The sequence below is a fragment of the Antechinus flavipes genome, chromosome 1, assembly GCF_016432865.1.
Source record: "Antechinus flavipes isolate AdamAnt ecotype Samford, QLD, Australia chromosome 1, AdamAnt_v2, whole genome shotgun sequence".
NCBI classification, from domain to species: Eukaryota; Metazoa; Chordata; class Mammalia; order Dasyuromorphia; family Dasyuridae; genus Antechinus; species Antechinus flavipes.
The window spans coordinates 670068800-670086821 of NC_067398.1; the positions used below are offsets into that span (position 1 = coordinate 670068800).

Sequence of the window (18022 nt, forward strand, 5' to 3'; positions counted from 1 at the left end):
ACCTGGTAGGTAAGTAGTAAAGAATTTGTCTCATTTCTTAAATTGTGTTGGCAAGCTTTTGCAAGGGTAAGTGTTGGAAACTATCTCTGCATGTTTTTTTTAAGTGAAAAGCTAGTATTGTTTTTAAAAATCATACTGTGGATCCTATAAAGTGATTTTGCTGCTGAGTTATTACGGTGGGGTTGGTAGTAAGATGCCATAGAAAGAGGAGCCAGGAGGCCGGCTCATGGCCCCAGCTCTAGTTCTGAGGGACTACGAGGAATCTTTTCCCTCCTGTGGCTTCTGATTCACAAGAAAAGATGATCTTGAAATCCCTGTCAGCTCTGAGCCCCAGGAACTCTCTCTGACTTCGTATCTCAGTTTCTGTTGTCGGGGTTGGAGAATATGATCTCTAAGCTCCTTTTCAGCTCGCTTTACCTTTGTAGGCCTCAGTTTCCTCATCTGTAAAAAGGGGAGATTGGGCCCATTATCGCTTGATCCTTTCTGGCTCTCTGTAATCTCTCCCGCCCTGACAGTCTGCGAGACGCCAGGCTCTGTTCTCTCCTTGATCCTCAGGTCTGAGCTCTGAACATGAAGAAGAAAACGGGAAGGCCTGTCTGAAGAGAAGCAGGGCCCGGAGCCCGGCCGGGGGGCCGTGTGCAGGATGCTCCTGGTCCCGTAAAGGAGAAGGGCATCAGGGACGTCGGGTTCCGCTCGTCGGCGGACTCCGAAGGCCCGCGGGGGAGCCAAGGGCGCAACAAGAGGCAGACAGTTTCGGACGGGTCCAAAGGGTCCATTTTGTTCTGCTGCGCTGCACTGGCTTGTGAAATGGGGTGCTGATGCAGAGATGAGGCTGGGGCTGAGCTTGGGAGTGGCAGGGACATAAAACAGATGGAAGACGGTTATCTGCAGACCCTCCTCGGAGGGATACTGAAGCTCGAGATCCCGCGACGTCGCCGGAGGGAAAACTACAACTCCCGACAGGAAGTGGGGTTGCGTCATAACTCCGCGCCCGGGCCGTCCCATTGCTTATTGGGAGCCGTAGTCTGCGTCGCCTTTCCCAGGTTTCTCTGCGCGGCCCACCTCTCCGTCCTTGGCCCGGTAGCCCGCTCTCCTCTCGCTCCCCGGACCGTCTGCCGCCCCCGCCATGCTGCCCACCGCCTTGCTCCGTCACTGCGGCCTCCGCTTGCTGCGCCAAGCCCGGGTCCCGGCCCTTGCGGGGCCTGCCGCCCGAGGCTACGCTGAGGCCGCCCCGGCCGCCGCCGCCGCCCCCGGCCAGATGTCCTTCACCTTCGCCTCCCCGACGCAGGTGCGGTCTTTGGGGCTCCCGGGGCGCGGAGGGCTCTGTCGGGGGCGGAACGGGGGCGCTCGTCCCGAGGGGCCGCGATACACGGCGAGAGTAAGGTGGCGGTTCTGGGCGCGAGGGGGCCTTGACCTTCGGAGGACTCCGCGTGGGCGGGGGGCTGCCTGGGACTTGACTTTACTCCCGGTCCCTCCCTCTTCTCTAAGGCTGGGTGTCCAGGCCAGCCAGCTCAGGCAGCAGAGGCTGATACGGCTTTAACATATACACACTCCTCCCCCCAGCGCTGACCTTCCGGGTCCTGAGGCTCCCTCGCCTCTGACCTCTGTCTCCTAAGGGCCCTCCCAGCTCTGACCTCCCAGGTTCTAAGGGTCCCCCCAGCGCTGACCTCCTGGGTTCTAAGGGCCCTTCCAGCCCTGACCTCCTGGGTTCTAAGGGCCCTCCCAGCCCTGACCTCCCGGGTTCTAAGGGCCCTCCCAGCCCTGACCTCCTGGGTTCTAAGGGCCCTCCCAGCTCTGACTTCCCGGGTTCTAAGGGCCCTCCCAGCCCTAACAGTTCTAAGGGCCCTCCCAGCTCTGACACCCTGGGTTCTAAGGGCCCTCCCAGCTCTGACACCCTGGGTTCTAAGGGCCCTCCCAGCTCTGACACCCTGGGTTCTAAGGGCCCTCCCAGCCCTAACAGTTCTAAGGGCCCTCCCAGCTCTGACACCCTGGGTTCTAAGGGCCCTCCCAGCCCTAACAGTTTTTTTTTTTTTTAATTTTTATTTAATAATTACTTTATATTGACAGAATCCATGCCAGGGTAATTTTTTTTTTTTTACAACATTATCCTTTGCACTCGTTTCTGTTCCAATTTTTTTCCCCTCCCTCCCTCCACCCCCTCCCCTAGATGGCAAGCAATCCTTTATATGTTGGATATGTTGCAGTATATCCTAGATACAATATATGTGTGCAGAACCAAACAGTTCTCTTGTTGCACAGGGAGAGTTGGATTCAGAAGGTATAAATAACCCGGGAACAGCCCTAACAGTTCTAAGGACTCCTCCAGATCTGACCTCCTGGGTTCTAAGGTTCCCCCCCAGCTCTGATCTCCTGGGTTCTAAGGTTCCCCCCCCCCCCAGCTCTGACACCCTGGGTTCTAAGGGCCCTCCCAGATCTGACCTCCTGGGTTCTAAGGTTCCCCCCCTAGCTCTGACCTCCTGGGTTCTAAGGTTCCCCCCTCAGCTCTGACACCCTGGGTTCTAAGGGCCCTCCCAGATCTGACCTCCTGGGTTCTAAGGTTCCCCCCCAACTCTGACCTCCTGTGTGCTAAGGGCTCACCAGATATGATATTCTGACCCCTCCCCACCCCCCCAAGCTCTCTACTCTTTGTGGAGAGAGATTGAGACAGAGCCTGTGGGTTTATTGGTCTAAGTTGAGGAAACTCCCTCTGCCATTTTGGGTCAAGGTCTCCGGGGCCCCTTTGAAAAGGCCGCCTGGAGCACACAGAGCCTCCCTTGCCATGTGAGTCCAAGTCCACCGTGAAGCCCGGCCTGCCAGTTTCCAGCTCTGCCTTCCTGCTGAAGCTTGTTCACCTTCTCCCACCTTAGAACAAAGCAGAAACAGCAGGGCTTGGAAAGGTCGTCCTGTCCGTGCCCTGTCCTTCAGCTGTGTGACCGGGAGCAAAGCACTCGGTTTTCTCGTCTGCGCAGTAGGCGTACATCTGCCTCCGGGGGTCACAAGGAAAGTGACTTAAGGGCCTTCTCTGCCTCCTCAGTGCCCGCTCCTTTTGGAGGACAGAAAGCCAGGAGCGGCCTTACCTTCTGGCCGGCCACTGATCCTTTGCCCTTCCCTCCCCTCTCCAGGTATATTTCAACGAAGCCAATGTGAAGCAGGTGGATGTTCCAACCCAGAGTGGGGCCTTTGGGATCCTCGCTGCCCATGTGCCCACCCTGCAGGTGCTGAAGCCCGGCGTGGTGACCGTGCATGCCGAGGATGGCACCACCACCAAGTATTTTGGTATGTGAACGTTTGAGGCCATTGGCCGGGCCTTTATCAACTTTGAAAGTGATATTTCTATATTTTTTTAATCAGGCAGCATTGGTTTAGGGGGAAAAACACTGAATTTGTAGTTAGGAAAAGTAAGCTTTAATCCTAGCTGGCTTTGCCACCAACTCCTGTGATTCAGGGCAGTGATGTCACACTCAAAGTGAATTGGGGGCCCACTAATCTGTGGTTTAGGTTTCTCCCCCTCTCTTTATTTTAAGGTGATAACTTTTTATTTTCAAAATACATGCAAAGATAGTTTTCAACATTCACCCTTGCAGAACTTTGTTCCAAATTTGTTCTCCCTCTCTTTGCCCCAGTCCCTCTCCTAGACAGCAGATAATCCAATATATGTTAAACATGTACAGTTCTTCTATATATATTTCTACAATTATGCTGCACAGATCAAAAAAGGGGAGAAAATGGGAAAGAAAACAATGCAAGCAAACAACAAAAGTGGAAATACAATGTTGTGATCCACATTCAGTTCCTTGTATTTGTTTTATTGTATTTTTGTTTAATCTGGTTCAGACCACTTGGGGCCCAAGTCCTTGTGTCTGACACCTTTGATTTGGGTCTGTCCTTTCTTCTTGAGTTGGGATTAGGTTTGTTGTGCCTGTCCCCAAAGGGAGGACTAGGACCAGTGCAGAGGCACATTTATGCTTGGGGTCAGGGAGAGCTTCCTAACCTGAGTGCTATGGGCTGCCTCCAAAGGCACAGGTGCTTCTCTGTGGGCCTCAGTGGGCAGCCGGGATTCAGGAGAACCGGAGTGCAAATGTGGCCTCGCACATGCACCGGCTCCGTTACCCTGCCCAAGTCACCTAATCCTGTTTGCCTCAGTTTCCTTACCTATAAAAGGAATTAGCAAAGCACTACAATGTCTGCCAAAAAAATCCCAAATGGGAACATCAGGAGTCAAACAGTACTGAACAGCAAACAGTGTAGTCCTCAGTTTCCCTCATTGTAAAATGACAAAGTTGAACTAGAATAATCCTAAGAATTCATTCTAGGTAGAGAGAAAGGTACTTTTAGCTGTAATATTCTCAGAAACTCTACCACCTTATGTCCTCTCTAGAAGCATTGTGAAGAGCAGCCTTAGCCAGAAAGCTCACCTTCATGTTTCTGTCTCTGTCTTTCCTTCTCTTCCTCCCCCCCCCATCTCTCTCCATCTCCCTCTCCCCTCTTTCTTTCTCTCCCTCTCTCTCTCCTTCCTCTTCCCCCCTCCATCTCTCTGTCTCTTTCTCTCCCCTCTTTCTCCTCCCATCTTCAACTCCCTCTCCCTCCTCCCCTCCCTCCATCTCTCTCCCTCTCCCCCTTTCTTCCCAGAGGAGTTGAATGCATTCAGACCATAGCTACTTATTAGGAGTGTGACTTTGGGCAAGTCACTGTACTTTCCACCCCTCTGTAAAATGGGGCTAAAAGCAGCGCCTCCCTCCCAGACTGGGGGTGAGGATGAAAGTGTTTCTCTTGGCAAAGTCAAGGCTCTGGGTGAATGCTGGCTGGGAGTCATTTGCCCGCAGCCCGCCCAGCGCCTCTGGTTCCCCGTGGAGAAGTCGGAGGCCGACTCCAGCAACGGGGCCCCCGTGCTCTTCTGTCCTCTGCTTTGGCCAAGCCTTCTCTGACCGGTGTCTGCCGTTCTGGGCCCACCCTGTAGGACAGACAGACATGTTGTGAGGAAGAAGGCCGGGATAAGGCAGGGCCTGGAGCCCAGGACGTAGGGGGGACAGTGGGAGCTGGCGGAGGGCCTGCTGCAGCAGTGATGGGGGTGTCCCTGCCAGAACAGGGCGGGAGGGAGTTGGGTCCCCTTCCCAGTAGGGCATCCAGGCACAGCCGGGGGTCTCCGAGGCCCTTCTCAGAAGCGCAGGTTTAGCCCAAGCCCTCCCGTGCCTCATTGGGCCCCTCTGCTCTCCTGCAGTGAGCAGCGGGTCTGTCACAGTGAACGCCGATTCCTCCGTGCAGCTGCTGGCAGAGGAAGCCGTGGCTCTGGACATGCTGGACCTGGCGGTGAGTGCCCTCCCCTCCCTGAGAGGGTGCGTCCCAGCTGGGGGGCCCTCGCTGAGAGCCCTTCCCCTCCCCCACCCCCACTTCTTGGGGAGAGGAGACAAAGGTCTGCATTGCAGGCAGGATAGAGGGATCACGAGCTCGGGGGACGGAGGCCGCCCCCTCAGAAGACTGGCCTTGTCGGCCCTCTGGAAAACTCCATCTCCTCTCTAGGCTGGAACAGAAATAGCTGCACTGTTGGCTGGCTGTAAGAGCCCCCGAGAAGCGGCAGCTCCCAGCTGGGGACTGCGGTCAGGCAGGAGACAAACCTGGGCCGGGGGATCGTGCCCCCGAAGGCCGGGGAGGCAGGGGTGAGGGGCCAGCGAGTCGTCCGGGCTGGTGTGGACGGCTGGGCCTGTGAGCCGGGAATGTGGGGGAGCAGCCCTGCAGGAGTCACATGCAGAGCACATCGGGCCGCGGACAGAGCCAAGGTTGGGGGGTTCCTGCGCCTCCCCAGCCTCGTCTCCGGCAGACCTCATCGAGGCTCGCTGAATGGGGGGTCGTCTGGGCCCCAGGAGGTCCTGGCACGAGCCCCCCTGCCGGCCTCCCCCTTCACCTAGGTCTCGGGACGGCGCCGGGGCCATCCCACCTGGGGTCTGCGGGAGCAGCGGCGGCTCCCTCCCGGAGGCTGAGCGCCTGCGTCTCCCGGCTTGGGGGGCTGGGCGCCTGTTCCTGCCTGCCCGGGTGGGGACCAGGAGCTGGGCTCTGACGGAAAGGCGGGGAGGGACCACGGCCCAGAGTCCGGGCGGATCCTCACGGGTGAGGAGCGCAGGAGGCTGTGGGAGCCCGAAGGGGGGGCTGGAAGGCAGGCCCGGCCCGGCGCTGAGGGGCTCCTCAGCCCACCCACAGCCACGCCTTCTCCTCATTGATTCTCAGACCGCCAAGTCCAACTTGGAGAAGGCGCACTCGGAGCTGTCGGGGGTGTCGGACGAGGCCGCCCGGGCCGAGGTTCAGATCCGGATAGAAGCCAACGAAGCGATTGTGAAAGCACTGGAGTCCTGAGCTGGGGTGAGGGCCCCCTCCTCCCCCCCTTGGGGGCTCAGGCCCGGGGCTGCCCCTGCTGCCTGGGAGAGGCTGGGACCCGGCCGTGCCGTCGGGGCGGTGCCACAGGGGGGCAGCACAGAGCAGCCTGCCAGGGAGAGGAGGGTACGGGTGAGGGAACCCAGCCCCGGGGGGGAAATGCCTTGGCCCGAGGCCCCCCATGGGAGGCCTGGAGGCGGCTGCGGGTCCTCCCCTGGGGCTCTGAGACCTGAGAAAGTAGGACATGGGTCACTGGGGGGGTTTCTCTCGACTCTGATGGGGCTGGAAAGTCAGGACTCTTTGCCCCAGCTGGTTAATCTGTCTGGAGAAAAGTTACCCTGTGACCCGTGCTGGGGGGAGGGAGGAGGCCTTGGACTCGACCTCGACCTCCCTCTTCTGGTTCCTGTGGGCTTAGCCTTGTGGCCAAAGCTCCCCAGGCCCTCGTTAACGCTGCCCCTCTGCCCCTCAGGAGCTGGACCTTTGGAGGCATCTGGACGTGTTGTGACTGGTCTGCTCCATGACAGTGACCCTGAGCTGAGGAGACCAGGAAATACCCAGGAAGGAAGATGTCCACTCCCAGACCCCTCCCCTCCCGTTTCTGCCCCCTTCCCCCCATTAAAATCCACAAGGTTCTGGACTTTTATTTGGCTGCTGCATTCCAAGTCATTGGTTCTGGGTGAAAACCTAAGCCCAGCCTCTTTTTTTCCTTTGCTTTGGGCAGGGCGGGAGGAGAAAGCCCCCAGGGCTGGGGAGGAAGTCCAAGCCCTGGCCTGGAACCTACCCAGTCTGGTGCCAGGCTTCTGCTGGCAGTGTCAGCCCCTCCCCCAGCCTGCAGGAAGCTGGGGGGTGGATTCCCAGTGTTCCCCACTGGGAGTAATGTGGGAGAGCCTCGGATCAGTCATGGCAGGAAAGGATCCTCCCCAGAGGCCTGGCCACCCCTGCCCGCCTCCCTCCCCAAGGGCTTCAAGCCAGAAGTTGGTGTCTTGTTTCTGCTGGGTGCTCCCTTCCCTTCCTCTGCTCCAGACACCCCCAATTGTGTTTTATTGTTTATTACCTTTGCCCTCGGGGCATGAGTGGAGAAATCAGCAGGCTGTGGAGCAGAAAGAACATTGGCTTCCAGGGTCATGGGCTCCCTAGAAATAGGGGGGGGAAGGGGGAGTCCTTGGGCATCTAGCTTCAACACCACCACGATGGGGAGCTCACCCCCTCGGGAAAGCTGCCCTCTGAACTAGAGAAGTCTGTGTCCTGTGACAGGCGCCTCCAGACGAACTCTCCCTCCCTCCCCCCAAGCTGCCCTAGCTCTACCAGCAGCTCTTGTGACATGGGTGCCCTTCCTGAGGCCTGAAGAAGGGGCGGAGCAGCCCCCACCTCTCTCACCTTTTATTTTTAGGCCTGTACCTTATCTGACCTTCGGGGAGGTGTCCTGCCCTTCCTGTCCCTTCCAGCTGAGAGCAGGTGCGCTTGTTTATTCCCCCCACCCCAACCTCCCCAACCAGAACTGACCCACCAGCTGCTGCCTTAGCAGAAATGGGAGTTGACCTCCCGTCCTGATTGGCCAGCAGACTGGTCACTCACTGGGCTTCTTGAACTCCAGGTCCTCGGGCTTTCGCACCATAAGGGCCCAGAGAGCTCGCACAGGTTCTCCAGGCAGCCTGAAAAACCTGAGTTGTAGCCCAGGTGCCTCCCGGGTTTCCAGACCTGGAAGATCCCAGGACTGTCCCCCACAGTCATCGGACTTGTGTCCTGGCCCCGAAGGCTAGTCTGAAGGTGCTCTGAGGCTTGCTGCCCCCTCCCCTCCTTAATCCTAATCTGGGGCCTGAACTTGAAACTGAATATTTGATAACTGCCTTTCAACACACTTGGCAGTCCTAGCTCTGCCACGTTCTAAGGTCCTCAGACTGGCATTTGCTAAAAGGATTATGGTGTAATGAAGGGAGTCCAGAAAGACATCCCCAACGGTAGCAGGGTGCTGCTCCTAGGGTTCCCGGGAGGATCCCACGAGATGGTGTTTGTGCAGAAGGCGGCTCGCCAAAGCTCAGGACTCGTTTAGAACAAGGACCATCTCTGTTCCTCCATCCTTCCTGACCGCCCTGCAGATGAAGAGAGAATCATTCTAGATTAAGAACTAGAGGGGACCATCCCCCACTGGGAGAAAGGGGTCTCGCCCCAACGAGAAGAGACCTGAGACCCCAGGATCCACTGGGTGGGACCTCCAGGCCTGGTCCCAGAGCCAGGCCCTAGGGAGAGGAGATGGAACTTTCGGGTGGATGGCCCTTTTTACAAATGAGGAAACGGGCCCAGGGAAGGTAAGTGGTGGAGAGCGGCCAGCCAGGCTTGGGGCCAGCTTCCTGACTGCGGGCCCATGATGCCTTCTCTGCGGGTGAGATGCAAGGAAAAAGGAAGCCGCTGCAGGAGACTCCCCGGGGGGCAGCCTCGGGCCCTGCTCTTCCACAGGGGGAGGACAGGCTCCCGCCTGCAGACACCCTAGTGTTCCGAGTTTGCCTCCAACCAGCAATGGCTGGCCAGGGAGACCTGCGGCTGCCGAAAGGGGCCCGGGCCCAGCCCTGGCAGCCTCCCGCCAGCTTTAAGCTGTTCCTCTTGTGGCCTAGAGCAAGGTCAAGGATCTCAAGAGCCACCGATTGCTTAGCACGTTCCCCTTTGCAGAAGTTCCCCTTTTGCCTGGGCCCTGGAGTGACAAAGGCAGAGACCGTCGGCTGTTTCCTCCAGGGGAAGTGACTGGGTCCCAGTCACCCGATGAGTAAGAGAGCGTCGGGGAACTTGGGAACCAAGACCCTGATCTCGAGAGCCGAGGGCTCCCTCCGGGACAAGCTGGGGATGCGTGGGGACTCCCCCGGGAGCACGGACGCCTGTTTTCTCAGTAGTCATCATTTCCCCAAGCTCCCTGGGAGTTGCTGTGACCTTGGGGTGCCCGGCAGGGCCGGGGCTCTCTCACAACGGGGCGGCAGAAGTCACTGCTACCGGGGAGGCCCATCAGGCCTCGGCCGAGTGGTGGCTCCAGGTCTGTAGGGCTCATAAAAGTGCGACCAAAATGGTGACCCCCGGAAGGGCCTGGTCCTGCTTCCTAGGAATGTGGGCAGGACTAGTGTGCCCCAGGCTTATTAGAGCACCTGGAAATGGGGGTGGGTTTATTCTTAGGAAGGGGCAGAAGGTCCCCAGGGCCCAGATTTCTTCTCTGTGTGAGGGGGAAAGTTCTAAACAAAGAACCATTCAGAAGGGGATGAATGAGCTGCCCTGGGAGGTACTGAGGTTCCCACCACGGAGGGAGGCGGGATAAGCTTGAGGGAGGGATGGTGCTGGAGGGCTTGCTGGCTCGGGTCGGATGGAGATGCCCGAGGCCTTTTCCAGCTCGGAGAGTGCTGGGAGCTTCTGGCTCCATCCAGGGAGAGCACATCGAGCTTAGTTTTGGAGGCAGACTGTGCCCCTGAGCACAAGATGTACTTTCTAGTTTCAAATGGCAGTCTGGGCCAGAGAGGGAGGTTCTAGATGATCCCGGGCATCCGCACCCGCTGGTCACATGGCCAAGCCCAGGTAGGAGCTCTCGGGACAGTTAACTGGCATTTATTATGCTCCCGCTAAATGCTGGGCACCGAGAAATCCTGGGAGGAGGAAGGAAGTCAGAAAAACAGACCCTGCTTTGAAGTAGCATAATGGGGACTCAAGAGGGCACCTTCAATTCAGCCAGTGTTTATTAGATGCAACAAACACCTATTATCTACTCCATGTAACACAAATAACTGACAATTTCTGTAGGGCTTCGGATTGCAGAGCAAAGGTATCTCCATTTTACAGATGAGAAAACGCGCAGGTTAAGTGACTTGTCCAGGATCCTACTGCTAAGAAGTATCTGAAGTTAGATTTGAACTCGGGGCCAGCCCTCTGTCCACTTCACCATTCAACTGCTCGAGTTCTCGAGTCACAATATTAAATGCATTTGAATTTGTAGCCCATTTTTGCAGTCTAGATAAGAAATAAAACACAAATATATTTAACTAGTAATAGGGGCGGGCCCTGGTTTCTTTGGCATAGGGAACCCCCAGAAGTGCCCTCTTTAGGGCTCAGAGTCTTAAATTTACCTTAAACCCTGAGAGATTAATTTGGCCAAAGACTTGACTCGGGTTTTCCTACCTCTGAAGACGGACTTTTTTCCACCTAGTCTCTCCCAAACGATGAGAATTTCACAAAGTAGAGTAAAAGAAGTATTCCAGAAAGTCTGGAGCCAGGGCAGTTGGGAAGCTGCTTCGAGAAGGAATTACACAGGTGCCAGATGAGGGGGAGCCTTCCAGGAAAATGCTTCCAGCCAAAGCGCGGAGGTCAGAAGGCACAGGGACCCATCGGGCAGAGGAGTTTCTCAGAATAGAGCTGCATGAGTCAGGCCTGGGACACGGGGCAGCTCCGGCAGGGCCTGGAAGGCCGGGCAGCGGGATCTGGGCCTGACACGAGACGGTGAGCGCCGGAAGCATTGGGGATGTGTGGCTGTGGCCGGAGCTCCGCGGAGCGCGGGTGGGAGAGGAAGCGGAGAGTAAGGGAGCCGGTGGGTCAGCCAGGACCTGCCTGAGAAAGAACAGAAAAACGCCGAGGAGGGGGTCAGATGTGGTGCTTCTCCAAGCCATTCCTCCCCTCGAGTTCTGGCCCCGGACACCAGCCCGCCTTCTCCCTTGGGAAACAGACCCGGACTCATTTGCTCAGTCATGGGCAGGAACCTGTGGGCTCTAGGCAGTGCTGCCCTGGGTCGCTCCACTTCCAAGGCTCCGGTCACGTGTCTGAGCTCTCCTAGAGCTGCCTCGGGCCCACAGAGATGGCCATGGTCGGATCCCTCCATCCTCCACCACCGGACTGGCCCTTCCCCTGGACCTCGGCTCTCTGCCCGGCCTCCTCTTACCCCCCTCTCTCGGCCCTCTCCCTTTTTCTCCATTGTAAAACTCCCCTGATGGGTCATCTTGCAGTGGAAGTTATCACTGAAATCCCAGAGCTGGAAGGACACCGGAGGCTACCCGTCCCTGGCAGGAATCCCCCCCTCCGACACAACGGCCTTTGCCCATGGCAGAGAGGGTAGCTCACCAGGCCCGGCGGCAGCCCAGTTCCCTGAGCGAAAGTTCCCATTGTTAGGAACCGTTTTCTGACATTGACCCTAAAGGAGCAAGGATTTTGGTGGAAGATTCAGGCAGAGTGTGAAATAGAAAAGAAACCCTGGCCTTCTAGGCCCGTTTTCTCATTTATAAAATAAAAGGGCTGGCTAAAACAAGCCCCAAACTCCTTTCCTTTCCTGGCCTTGTAGACAATGGAATTGCAAGCGGAAGGATTAGAAGGGAAAGTAGCCCTGGAGACAGACCCAGGAGTCAACTGCTAGGGGATGGGAGAAAAGGAGTGGCCAGGGAAATCATGCATGGAGGGGGAAAGCACCAAGGACAAATCTTGGGGGACCATCCCCATTAAAAGGTCAGGAGAGGGGGCAGCTAGGGAGGGCGGTGGATAGAACACCAAGCTTGGAGTCAAGTGGACCCGAGTTCAAATGTGGCCTCCCCTTAATAGCTGTGACCCTGAGAGAGTCATTTAACCCTGATTGCTTTAAAAAAAAAAAAAGAAAGAAAGAAAGAAAAAAGGAGATTAGGAAGAAAATGGAAAGCCTGCTTAGGAGAGAGAAAAGTCAAGACCAAGAGTGGGGCGGTTGTGACCTTGAAAGGGGAAGAAGATGGCCAGCCATGTCAGAAGTTACAAGGAGGATCCAGGAAAGAGGGGAAGCGGGAAGGGAAGCTACTTAAATTTAGCAATTAGGCCATTGGTAACCTTAAAAAAAAAGAAATTTCAGCAGACAGATGGTGGGCCAGAAGTTGGATTGCAAAAGGGCAAGGAGAGAGAAAGTAGGGGTATCCCACCTTTCTCAGGAAGTTTAGCAGCAAAGTGGGGAGTGGGGGAAGAGGCGGGACTGGGGATGGTAGCTGGATGGGCTTCAGAGGGCAAGGGAAGGCTTTTTAGAATTAGCTGGAGTGGCAAAGGCCTGTAGTCCCTGCTGCTGGGAAGCCTGGGCTGTGGAGCCATTAATCTTGGGAATTCTGAGCTGTATTAAATATTTTAAACCAAGATCTATATAGGGATTGTGAGTCTTTGGGAACCTAAGGAGACTTACAGTAGGAGTGAGACCAGACTGGTGAGTGGATGGTGCCCCAGGGCAAAGAAAAAAGGAAAACAGAAAAGAAAGGAGGAAAGGAAGACAGAAAAGAGAAGGAAGAAAGGGAAAAAAAACAAAGGGAAGGAAGGAAGAAGGAAAAAAGAAACAAAGGGAAGGAAGGAAGAAGGAAAAAAGAAACAAAGGGAAGGAAGGAAAAAGGAAAAAAGAAAAGTAGAGAAAGGAAGGAGGTAGGGATGATGGAAGAATCCATCTGGGCAGACCAGAGAGCCCATAAGCAAGCAGGAAAGAGCCAGGGGCTGGGGAGAAATTGAGGTGGGAGAAGAATGGGGAGCCAAGTGCCGGGAGGGATTTTGCTATTTTGTAAGAAAGACGCCTACCCCCAGAGAATTAGGTTAAGATATTTGTAAAGCACTTTGCAAATCTTACAGCACTTTTTAAACATCACATACTATTGTTATTCGTGTAATTAAACTGACTAAATGAAATCTGTGCAGACCTCCCATCCCCTCCCCAAAAAAGCCCTGATATTTCCGCTGTGGTCTGAGTGGAGGGAGGAGCAGTAATCAGTCAGTCAGCATGTACTAAGCCCTTAACTACAGGCCCGGCCCCGAGCTGAGTGCCGGGGCTACAGGGAAAGGAAAATAGAAGGCCCCGTGAATAGAGGGCAGAGTCCCGGGTGAGCAAAGGGAGTTCAAGAGGGATGGGCCCCGGGCTGGAGATTAGGTGGGGAACTGGGAGGTGAAGGGAGGCTCTCCTCCTACACTAGGCCCTGCCCTCAAATGAATTACAATCCAGTAAATCACCTACTATGTGTACCTTAAAGTCAGGCACAAAAGACTCGCTGGTCCCTCCTCTAACCAAGAAGCTCACACCCCTTTGCCCACATCCTCCAGCCCACTCAAGCCACAAGCACTTAATTCCTAATTGCTCTGCGTGGGAGTGGCTGTTCTCCCCCAGCCAGCTGGCCTGGGAAGGTGGGGGATGGGATGGGTTTCTGCCGGTTAGCGGCCCCTCACCTGGGGGCTGTGCCTTGTGAGGACTCAGCTGAGACCCCTGGATGGGAAAAGGGAGGCAGGTGGGCGAGGGCTTCAGTTTCTTCCCCTGTGGGATTTCTAGGGCAAGAGTAGGTATAAAGACAATGGTCCACAGCAGTGGGGAAGGTCACCAGAGTTGCTGTGAATGGGACCTACTTGTTCAAAGCCAATGATTACTTTAGAAAGCTAGAAAAAAAAAATCACAACATTCATCTCATCTAGAAGTCCACAAATAGTTTGAAAACTGCATTTCAATAGAATTGGTCTCCTTTGGGATCTGCTTTTAATTTTACATTTTTTTTGCAAGATTATCTGGGTTAAATGACTTGCCTAGGATCACACAGCTAATAAGTGTCAAGCTTGTCTGAGGCAAAATTTGAATTCAGGTTCTCCTGACAGCAGGGGGGAGGAGGGGCCAGCTGCCCTAATTCTGTGTATTTTAAATACATGATTTGGGGAAGGGGCTCAGCAGCCCCAACAAGGTAATCTGGAGAAACAAAAGTCCTGATTCCCAAGCAGTAGAATTGCCCTCGGCCTCCTCATCTGGACGGAACCGAGCCCAGGTCTGTGGGTCCCTTAGGTTCCTTCTAGGCCCAGGTTCCCCTCCAAGTGTTGGGGGGAAGATTCAGGGAGGTGGAGGCCACATTGCGTGGCCCTGGAGGTGAGGGGCCCTGCCCCCAGCTTCCCACTCCCCACCCGAGGGCCAGTGCCAGGCTGGAAGGCTGTCTGTTAAGCCTAGCAGGAATGAGGTGGCCCTGGGCCAGGTTCCCAGGGAGGCAGCACTCCAGGCGGTCGCCATGGTAATGAGCTCCTTTGCCAGGGCAGAGGCCCCGCCCCAGGATGTCGGGTTAAGGGGGAGATAGGAGGGAGGGTGCCCCGGCCGGCCCCAGCCTCGGCCCTTCCCTCCCCTCCCTCTGGGAGAGGTGACCTCACCCAGAGCGCCACAGAAGCCTGGGTGCCTGCCATCCCAGGAGGGGACTGGAGCATCCTTGCCCAGCGGGGAGAGGACCCTGGCTAGGATGCTCCATGGGCAGGCCCCGATGGAACACATAACAAGGTTCCAGCTCCCCAGCTCCAGTGGCAGCCTTTTACTTCCCATCCAGCCCGCTGCCAAGCTTCTCCCTGACATATGGTCCCTTCCCGACGACCCTTGAATCCAGAGTTTGGGGGTCTTTCATTGCCTGGGAAGGCCCAGTCAAGGACTTTTTAGTCAGATTTGCCCAGTCCCTTCCTCCAGAAGGCGCCTTGAGTGGGCTTCCAGCCACTGGCACCCAGAGGCCCCTTCCTCTGATCCCAGGAGAGCCTTCTCAGTACTAGGCTCACGTCCCCCAACCTCACCTCCACGTACCCCCTTGTCAGGGCAAAGGAAGCTGATGCCGCCTCGGGTACCTGTGGATGACAAGGGGTACATCTGGGCCCCCAGAAAAAGCTGACCCGGAGTTGGGAGGGCTCCGTGCTCCCACACTGCCTCAGACACGGCTTTATAACTGAAGAATGCACTGACCAGGTTTGAGCCTCAGTCTTTCCCTCTGTCCAATGGGGATGATGGCACACTTTGCAAACACTGAAGGCACCTCAAAGCCAGTCATTCCTATTCAGAAGAAACAGCGGCATTATTGGGGCTCCTTCAGCTGGTTCCAAAGCACTTTCCCCCAAGCCTGCGGGGTAGGCCGGGAGCCCTGGTCTCGGGGAGTTCCTTCCCCTCTCTGCAGATGTTCCCTTGGTCCCCTCCGGCGGACAGGAGGGGCTCTGGCCAAGAGCACCCCCTCAGGGGGTCCAGAGGCAGCCGGCCGGACTCCGGCGTGGGGACCCCGCTGTCGGGGGAGGGGGGGCGTACCCGCTCCCCGACAGGTTCCCCCTCCGGGCAGCGCACGGCGGAGCCGGGGCTACCCCCGGCCTGAGCCCCCGGCCCGAGCCCCGGCCCCGCGCTCCCCTCCCGCCGCCCCCTCCCGGAGCAAGCAGCCCCTGCCCAGCTTGGCCCTGCCCGGGCGGGCCGGGAAGCTGGAGGGTAATGACAGGGTGCGCCCAGGCTGGGGGCGGAGGGGGATGGAGAGATCCCGGGCGCCACCCAGAGCACGCGGGGAGAGGGAAGGGGCCCGCAGCCAGCGCAGGAGAGGACCCCCGCCCCCAGCCCCGCCCAGGGCCGCTGTCCTCTCCGACCCGCCCCGTCCCGCCAGCCCCTCCCCCGCTCCGGGACTGGGCTGCCAATCCGGGCCACAAATTTGGCCCTGTCCCCGGGCAGCCCACGTGGTCCGGTGGGAGGGGCGACCCCTGGACTCTGAGAGGTGGGGTGGGGCGCGGGGAACCACCCCGATCTCGGAGGGCTCCCCGCAGGAGGCAGCCGGTCCCATGGAGCTGTCCCCAGGCCTGCGGGAGGGGAGGGGATGTGGGTGTGGAGGGGAGGGTGGGTTGGGGGACGCTGGCGGGGGGCAGCCTGGGGCCTGGACTCTTGGGCACGTGTCCGTGGCCAGATGCGGGGGCACAGCTGGGCCGGGTGCCGGGTGCCAGGGCCACGCCGGGGCTGCAGATGCTGGGGTCTGCAGCGATCCCAGGGAGAGCCGGCGGTCCCGGAGCCCTTCCAGCTTTGCACCAGCGTCCCTGGGAGGGGTAGCGAGGGATCTCATTACCCCCATTGTACAGATGGGGAAGGTGAGGCTGGGTGAGAAGCGGGACTTCAACCAAAGCCAGATTTCCATCCTCCCAAACAGCCTCTGCATGTCTGGGGCTGTAGCATTTTTTGTGCTTCTGGGCTTGTGGGTGTTCTGGGCCATCTTCCCTAGTCCCAGCTTCAGGAAGCCCAGTGGCCATACCGCGCCTGCCCCCTCCTGCTCCCACCCCCCCTCGGATGTGGGGCCCCGCGGCTGTCTGAAGGCCGGGCCGGGCCTCCCGGTGGAGACCGGCCCGGCTGGGCCAGGCAGGTCAGGGCCGGGCAGCGCGGTCCGGTGGGGGCTGCCCCTGGGCCTCCTGCCCGCCCCACCAGCCTACCCCTCCCTCACCTCCCTGCCCATCCTGTCCAGGCTTGTCTGTCTCTGAGCTCCCATCAAATCTATTCAGGGACTCCCACCTGCTGGCGGCCTCTTCTGGCTCCCCGTCCCTGTCCCCACAAGCCCCGCTCACCTGGAGCTCTGGAACCCGGCCCCTGAGCCCCCACCTTGGGGGGCTCCCGGCTCCCCGCCCACCACAGGCCGGGGGAGGGGCAGCGCCCGGTTACCCGCCTGGACTGGGAGTCGGGGTGGCCTTTGTACATCACTCTGGTGGCTTCCTCTGCCCCTGCCCACTCCCAGGGAGTTGGGAAATCAGGGAAGCCGGGCCTTGGGGGGAGGTCGGCTCTGGCCCTCCAGGGGAGGGGACTGGGCCGGGGCCTCCTGCGGAGGCAGCTACCACAGGCTCCGACACGGCCGGGGGAGGGGGCGGCAACTTCGGGCTGTGGGTGGACTGGCAGGCCTACCGGTGCCATGTTGGATTGGGAAACAAAAACCTGCGTCCCGGCGCTTCCTGACAGATGCTCGGGGCCCGTGCGCCACATCGTGTAACATCCTGGTCCTAAGGGTCTGTGGGAAAAAGCGGGGAAGGGAGTGATCGCGCTGAATGGTCTCTAAGGGCCTTTCCTGCTTTGACATCCTATTGTCCCTTGTCCCTTCGGTGACCTCATGTCTTTCCTCCCTTCTCCGCCCTATTCGGAGCTTCCCAGGCCTCTGGGTTCCGGCCATCAGCCTGCGGGAAGGAAGGACGCTCCTTCTCCCTGGAAAAAGGGGGATCGGCTGAAAGGGGTCTGAGCCGCAGCTGGGCAGGTCCAGGGAGCTCGGCTCCCAGGATGGACCCTCCAGCCCGGAGCAGGAGAGAGCCAGCTGGGGCTCCTCCCCACACACTCCAGCCGGCCCTGCCCTGGGCCCACTCAAGCTTGGGGCCTACCTAAGGCAGTAGGAGGCCCGCCCATCGCCAACACCCTGTTCCTCTCCCTGCCTCCCAGCTCTATAGAAAGTCAGAGCTGGGAGGGCCCTTCAGATAGCATGTCTGAGCTAGGAGGGACCTTGCCACAGAAAATCAATCAACTAGCGAGTATTAAGGGCCTGCTCTGTGCAGGGCACGGTGCTAGGGTTGGGGACACTGGAACAAAGATGAAAACGATCGCGTTCTCAAGGGGTGACTAGGTGATAAGTGCATTTAAAATGTATTCAGCAGAAAAATAAAGTCCAAGTATGTGCAGAATAGGTTGGGAAGGAGGCTACTAGAACTCAGGGAAGTCCGGAAAAGCTTCTTCAAGAAGTTAATGGCTAAAGCTGAGGAGTCTGTGAATGTCAGATTGGGAAGGCCTTAGAACCCAGAATGTCAGGGCTGGGAGAGCCTTAGAACCCGGAATGTCAGGGCTGGGAGAGCCTTAGAACCCAGAATGTCACAGCCGGGAGGGCCTTAGAACCCAGAATGTCAGGGCTGGGAGGGCCTTAGAACCCAGAATGTCGCATCCGGGAGGGCCTTA

The 18022-nt window shown here is 57.7% G+C and overlaps 3 protein-coding genes across 7 annotated transcripts; 1 reads left to right on the plus strand and 2 right to left on the minus strand.

Annotated features, from left to right (window-relative positions):
• Positions 1 to 1026: 1026 nt before the first annotated feature.
• Positions 1027 to 7006, plus strand: ATP5F1D (ATP synthase F1 subunit delta). Its single transcript, XM_051972171.1, has 5 exons — positions 1027 to 1288; positions 3123 to 3276; positions 5219 to 5307; positions 6220 to 6351; positions 6833 to 7006. Exons 1-4 carry the CDS (start codon positions 1127 to 1129, stop codon positions 6343 to 6345), a joined length of 531 nt encoding a protein of 176 aa, XP_051828131.1. The 5' UTR covers positions 1027 to 1126; the 3' UTR covers positions 6346 to 6351; positions 6833 to 7006.
• On the minus strand, positions 5218 to 6213 carry LOC127545103 (lysine-specific demethylase 6B-like). The gene is made up of 2 exons (XM_051972167.1): positions 5933 to 6213; positions 5218 to 5899 (listed from the first exon to the last, which is right to left on the minus strand). Exons 1-2 carry the CDS (start codon positions 6207 to 6209, stop codon positions 5514 to 5516), a joined length of 663 nt encoding a protein of 220 aa, XP_051828127.1. The 5' UTR covers positions 6210 to 6213; the 3' UTR covers positions 5218 to 5513.
• A 3041-nt stretch (positions 7007 to 10047) lies between the features above and the next one.
• Positions 10048 to 17628, minus strand: LOC127545104 (uncharacterized). Of its 5 annotated transcripts, XR_007949593.1 has the most exons (5): positions 16994 to 17570; positions 15050 to 15136; positions 14884 to 14934; positions 10510 to 10935; positions 10048 to 10341 (listed from the first exon to the last, which is right to left on the minus strand). XR_007949593.1 is itself a non-coding variant. In XM_051972170.1 (4 exons), exons 1-4 carry the CDS (start codon positions 17253 to 17255, stop codon positions 10921 to 10923), a joined length of 405 nt encoding a protein of 134 aa, XP_051828130.1. In that variant the 5' UTR covers positions 17256 to 17628; the 3' UTR covers positions 10048 to 10920. The 5 variants fall into 5 exon arrangements, 3 of the variants coding, with proteins under 3 accessions (XP_051828130.1, XP_051828128.1, XP_051828129.1); XM_051972170.1 differs by having other exon boundaries at positions 10048 to 10935; positions 14894 to 14934; positions 16994 to 17628; XM_051972168.1 differs by having other exon boundaries at positions 10048 to 10935.
• Between the last annotated feature and the right edge of the window lie 394 nt (positions 17629 to 18022).

Bases quoted from the DNA above. Each gene is read 5' to 3' on its own strand.
- ATP5F1D (XM_051972171.1), top strand. From the start codon at position 1,127: ATGCTGCCCACCGCCTTGCTCCGTCACTGCGGCCTCCGCTTGCTGCGC. The intron at 3,277-5,218 runs GTATGTGAACGT...GCTCTCCTGCAG, and splicing joins CACCACCACCAAGTATTTTG to TGAGCAGCGGGTCTGTCACA. The intron at 5,308-6,219 runs GTGAGTGCCCTC...ATTGATTCTCAG, and splicing joins TGGACATGCTGGACCTGGCG to ACCGCCAAGTCCAACTTGGA.
- LOC127545103 (XM_051972167.1), bottom strand. From the start codon at position 6,209: ATGAGGAGAAGGCGTGGCTGTGGGTGGGCTGAGGAGCCCCTCAGCGCC. The intron at 5,900-5,932 runs GTGGGATGGCCC...CCCGAGACCTAG, and splicing joins GCTGCTCCCGCAGACCCCAG to GTGAAGGGGGAGGCCGGCAG.
- LOC127545104 (XM_051972168.1), bottom strand. From the start codon at position 17,255: ATGGCCGGAACCCAGAGGCCTGGGAAGCTCCGAATAGGGCGGAGAAGG. The intron at 14,935-15,049 runs GTCAGTGCATTC...TGTCATCCACAG, and splicing joins AAGACTGAGGCTCAAACCTG to GTACCCGAGGCGGCATCAGC. The intron at 10,936-14,883 runs GTGAGGTTGGGG...GTTCTTTCTCAG, and splicing joins TGACAAGGGGGTACGTGGAG to GCAGGTCCTGGCTGACCCAC.